The 6,192-nt window shown below is 40.8% G+C and overlaps 1 protein-coding gene across 1 annotated transcript in view; it reads left to right on the top strand.

Moving 5' to 3' along the window:
- Positions 1–936: 936 nt before the first annotated feature.
- The window catches only part of T265_15744 (hypothetical protein), a gene marked incomplete at both ends in the record, with an annotated part of 12,177 nt that continues 6,921 nt past the window's right edge, over positions 937–6,192 (top strand). The window contains one exon of the mRNA XM_009179059.1: positions 937–1,170. Within this exon, the coding sequence (XP_009177323.1) occupies positions 937–1,170 (234 nt within the window). The remainder of the gene's footprint in view (positions 1,171–6,192) is intronic.

Below are 6,192 nucleotides of genomic sequence, written 5' to 3'. Positions count from 1 at the left end.
AGCAAGTCAACAAAATGGACAAAGCCGAATCCAAGAACTCTGCTTTCAAACTGTTTGTGAATTCTCCTATGTCTGTACTTATATAACATATAGACAGCATATGGTAGCTCTCAAGTCGGTATGCGTCCAGTGTGATCGGTCTCCAGTGAATCTTGTTTGGATTCAGTGTCTTGTATCTAGTTGCTTTGTTGGGCGCATTCATTTCGAAAGTTCAGTGTGTGGTTGTTCTGTTTTGGTTCGATTGTCTTCATCTGGCTTTCTGGTCGGAACACAATCCGTTAATTGGAGAATTAGGGGTCGTCTGTTTATTAAAGATTCTATTCGTAACGCTCTAGTAGCGTACACGAGGACCCCGGGACCATCAACGGGTCACTCCGCAGAGGTGACACATGAACTTCTGAATCCGAGCTTAGCAATCTTGTTAAACTTTACTAGAGAATATTGTGAACAAATTAAAGGACCACCAATGAGGTCACAAATCTCTGGATTCATCGCGTAACTGCAACGCTGGAACCGGAGCGGATTGTGCGATCAGTTATCAAGCTGAAAATATGGATACGATATGTGCACGGAACATTTGCCTCTGTAACTAAACACGAGCTGTGCCAAGCGAACAAACTGCCAATCATCGCGTTACCTGGCGTCACAGTGATTATCCTTAATGTGCTTGTCACAAGGGAGACAAACGGCTACACACTCAAGTATACAGAAAAACCGCATGGAGTTCAAACTATGAACCACTAGAGCAATCATCCGAGCTGCCACAAACACTGGAGAGTTTGATCCATATTCTAGTGGATGAAGGCGCATAGCAACACGGAAGGGACGAAGGGTAAATAAAAGAGAAGTCTGTACGAGATATCTCGAAATAACGGTTACCAGGCGCTTTTTATACGGATGGCTCACATGACCATTACCAAGTGATTCGTCAGCACAATGCAAACAGTGAAAAATTACGTTAAGAAACATCAGAAGCTTTGCGCAGATGACCGCACGACATCTACGGCAACATTGAACCAACTGTTGACTTTAAGCCGCAAACATGTTGGGAAAAACACACTCAAAACCAAAGGAAATTTACATGCAGTAAAGAAGAGTAACGTGGTCTGCGAAATTAAGTGTGACGGACGGAACAAACACTATCTTGTCCAAACTGTAGAAAACACGAGAGTAAGTTTCCCAGTGGACGAAAGCGTAGCATTGAGAAACGTTTCAAATACTTGCATACGCAAGAACAACACGGGATTAAGGGTTTCCCGGGGCGAGGTGCACCGCAAGAAATTCGATTACTAAACATGTTTACGCTAAACAAATCTATCAGCCTAAAAAAATAATAACTGCAAATCATAAGGCATATGGAAAATTAAGGAATCCAGCAGCAACCAACGGACTTACGCGATCAATAGAGAGAAATATACCAGAAACAAGAACACGGAATCAACCAATCAGGGGACAAAATCCAGACCACGAAATCCGAAGAAATCAACCGAATTACAGCGCAACAATCACACCCCGATATGTGGAACAGAATGCGCCTAGCGAAACAATTATATTCAAGATTTTGAGGCCAACTCAGATTTAGAAGTGACAAATACAACCACACAGAGACCGACCTCAGAGGTCACAGAGCTGGTTAGAAGCGATACAAACAGAGGAAGATAAAAGAAGTTCACCCACTTAATCACGCTATGACGATGTTACTTGGATAAGAATAGAAACGTTTAAAACGCACCTCTCAAGATGGGCGAACAGACCAACAACCACTAAGCGAACATGAGCTACCTATCTTCCAAAGCGTTTAAAATTATCTTGAAATCCTAGCGTAACTGTTCAAAGGCTTAGGACTGCCCTTTTTCATATTGTTCAGCTAAACTTGCGTAGTCAGTTGAAGCAAGTTGAACCAAAATCCCTATGCATACCAAGTAGACATGCCAAACCCGCTGCACATACGCCGAGTCACACTGTTTTTCCTCTTTATTCTTCCGCATTTCATAGGCTGCAAGCGACTGCCCGGCTTGACCTATTGGTTCGTCATTGCAAAGCTTCCAATTGTTCTTCTCAGGTGATTATTTTCTGTGTGTTTAAAGCTACTGTGAATGCACTTTGAACTGACCATAATTAAACATCAAATGAATACGCACTTATCTGTACACTTCTAGGCAACCTGAAGATTTGTTCTGTAAAACTTATTTTTGTTTGTCATTTTAAAAAGTAATTGCGTTTGAAGCCACGTAGGTTTTGTCGGGCCATGAAATATCAATCACGGGCTTGTGAACAAAATTAGAAAATGTGGTTCCTACAACCCACAGAAATCAATCACCACGGGCACACCGCAAATGACATGTTTCCATTAACCGTTGAAAAACTTTACAGACAAAGTTTGCTACTTGAGAAAATGGCTAGTCAACTATTCTTTGAATATAATAAGTCTGTAGGACTTGAAATTTTATTTGAATCATATCCCCTTCAGTATCAAAGTACCGAATAAATAGTGTTATGAAATGGATTATATCTTAAGGTCTACAGTGACTGTATGGGAATATGCGCGCCACGATATAACGAATCGACAGATATTAAACAGTCCTCTCAATGCATGGTTTTGTCCCGCTGACCCACTCATTTAATAGGGCGCTGACAAAGGAGGCATTAAATTGGTCACCCATCGGGAGTGCTTTCACCCCCCGGTATTAGGATGTCTTCACGTTTCTAGGGCATTATTTAGATCGACACTTCATTTAAAAGTTTCCCCATCTTCGGGAAAACAAACCGAAAGACAGTGGAATCGCCCGATTTAATTCATCGAGACTCCACTTCAAGAATGAACTGTCACGACAATGACCATAAATGACTGACTCCTCCGCGGCTACTGTGATCTTCGTTTGATTTAAACAGTAAGTTGGGCAGTGCGCGCCGTTTTTGCTATGGCGGTTTCATTATGGCAGAAAATACCTCATTAGATTGACCAATTAGTAGGGCCTAAATAAGGCTTTTTTCCACGGGTAAGTACTCGGGGGTGTTCCATTCACACGCATTTAAAGAGCATTTGTAACCCTCAAGTGAAATTCTCGCAGCCTAAACACTTGAAAGCGAGCGGAGGGATTCATTACGGTTTCGCGTCCGGTACGTGCAAAATCTATCGAAATATCTAACAGCAAACAAATGATTACCGGAGCAAAAAGTATCTGATGTATTTTGCTTTGATTTCAGATTTGTGAACAATTAGGCACGGCAGAAATGAAAACGGAAAATATGGCATGGACGGAACCTAACCACTTAATGTCACAATTCCTCACACAATTTAATCCGCTTTCGAAATAACGATTATAAGTGGTCGCATGCTATGGATTCCCCATTTAACAAAACATAGTAAACTTCATCTATTTTGTGAGTAACAACTGACGCTGTGCAACACAATGTAACACTTGAATTGAAATATTCTCTTCTCTAGCGCGCATTGACGGGTAAACGATAATTAATAAAATCAATAATATTCCAATTCTGCAGTTGCAAAAAGATTGGAAAATTGCAGCGTGCATGATCAGTATTTCCCCGGGAATGTTATTTATTTTCAGAGGTGCTATGACTACTTGTGATGAATGTCGAATCCTGCGTGGTTGAGGTTGAGCACACATAGTTGCCTACAATGAAGAATTGCAGTTAGGGCGCGAGAATAGCGGCATCCACGTCTTCAGATAAGGTGGAAACAATCAAGTGCACCACGTGTTTGGGTGCAATCACACACATTAACACGAATCGTGCGCGGGTTCTCAAGAATGTTTGCTGAAATCCGCGAATTTCCATCAGAATCAATTTAAACTTCCCATATCGCGCTTATAGACTTTAGGACAGTTATTCGTGCTTTTCGACCTTTAACGGCTTATTTTGGGTTCACTCCAGTATAACTAATATAATGAATGCTGTTCGACTAGTCATTGTCGACTGGATTTTGATGGAATATCTAAACATGGAGGAAATACCAAGTTGTTGCCCCCACTTTTACTTTGTTGCATCGAATGCCAAATGAAATGCGGCACGTCGCATTTTGTGGCGGAAAAAGTACAGCGAAAATACTGCGCACCCCAAACCATCAAAGCACCCAGTTTCACTAAAATTTCGAAAGATTAAGCATGTAAACTGGTGGGGCGCTAGGTGTACACTTAGGATATCATATGCAGTTTCTAATGGGAATATCACACCGAATCTTGTACATTGTGATCTACGTGAACTTGATACCAGTTTATCCTAGCAATTTCCAAGTTTTTATCACCAACACGTGGTTCGCAAAATTCTGGCGGCAAATAATTTTAAACGTTAACTGGCAACATATGGGGGCTCTGAGAGACCAAATCATCCTCAGTGTGACAAAGTGTGATATGCTTGCTCAGAATGTGCTGAATGGTCCATGGTCATCAGCTTTTTATACTTTTCATTTCAAACAATGGGAGAGTATTTTGATTGCGAACGATACCTCTCATGAGGCTTGCTTCCTTAATATGAAATTTCAATGCTAATTGTTTGTTCCTCAACTGCGTAATCAAGCAGCGATTTGTAAACCATTCCCTGCGTTCTGCAAAATTGAACGAAAAGTATTCATATACTTGCTCCAAATTAAAACTGCAGAAATAATCTGTTGAAAAGTACGCGCAATACGTACGCGGGTGTCCCACAGACGGCCGAAAAACTGGAAGACACGTGGCACAGTTGATAGTTTTGAACATTTCAAAATAACCTATCGCATTTCAAACATTGCTTGCTAGAGTTGAACGCAAAAGAAAAATATAACCAGCATGTTTTCAAGCCCGGTTTAACATGGAAATACATCTCATTGCTTCGCAAACTCTTGGCACAAAAATTCTTGGAATGGCGACGATGCGATCCCTGTTACTTATGAATAAAATATGCGGAAGCCTGTGCACTCATATGCCTCAATGACATATATATCGCAACGTACATTCAAGTTGATTGTTGCTCCATACGCTAAAACTGCACAGAATAACACAACTGATAACGACAGGTTTGTGTGATATTCATCAAATACAAAACTCAGCCTTTTTTAGCCAGCATGCAAGACGAATGCAATAATCGAACCAAAAATAATATTTTGAAAAAGGGCAAAATTATAGGCATTTTCCTCCTATCAGGCTCTAGGATTTGGGAACATCTAATTTCCTGTCAATCTAGAGTAACGAGTAGGCCACATCCAATCCGAGCACCACAGTATAAGGAATTGGTAGTGAATTGAATGGAGCACCGCAACTTTAATAGCTACCCGCACTTTTGATAGCTGAGCTGTTTGGAAAGATCCTAATCATGCCTGCGTGGAGCATGGCAATGTGTCGTTTGTTGTGCATTTAGTAACACCGATTCTGCGGCAACGTAAGTGGCAACAGATGGAGCTGACTTTTGATCACGATTTTTTCATTTACGCGGAGATTCTCAAGGTTTTCTGTTTTCGTTTGACATAGATAATTATTTGTAATGGTTACTAATCCTTCTCGGTGTAACGCACAAAACGCTTGAAAATATCTCCGACCTAATCTCCCTTAATTCAACTGCATGAACTTAAATGTCCCACCCAATTCCGCCTGCTATTCAATGACATTTTACCATTATCGCATTACCCCATCTCTATCCCATCCAGTAAAACATTGCCTTGCACAAACTATGAACAAGTTATTGGTTTCTCAATTGAAACGTATTATCATTTGTTTAAAGTTAATACTTGTGGCACTTTCCGAACTGGTTACCCACGTTTAATACTCGTCTCCGTGTTTGTGGAGGGTCCAACTGTCGGTCGATAACTGTCAAGGTTTGTTGTACAGGTACATCAATTGATTTATCGATGTTTTGTCGTATAGTACAGCGCATTTCCGTTTGGATCACTTTTGTTTTGAATTCGGATCCATTCTTCAGTGCTCGCTGCTCGACTTATAGATTTTGTCGCTTACACTCGGTGCTGCATCAACATTTGCTTTTGACCATCCTTAGTTCCTAGGTGCAAAACGCTGTACATCCGACTCTAAAAAATCACCGATTTTGGGTTTATTCAAGCGATATTCATTTCTTTTTAAGTGTTTCCGGTAAACACTTGATTCTTTGCACTTCCTTCATTATTCGGCAAAACTTCCTAGTTGGTCGGAGTTGTTCCGGTCAACTTCCTTGAACATACTGTTTCTTTCGGTTGTGTTTTGC

This window comes from Opisthorchis viverrini, assembly GCF_000715545.1.
Source record: "Opisthorchis viverrini unplaced genomic scaffold opera_v5_842, whole genome shotgun sequence".
NCBI lineage: Eukaryota > Metazoa > Platyhelminthes > Trematoda > Opisthorchiida > Opisthorchiidae > Opisthorchis > Opisthorchis viverrini.
This window is presented reverse-complemented; position numbering and strand designations above follow the sequence as displayed.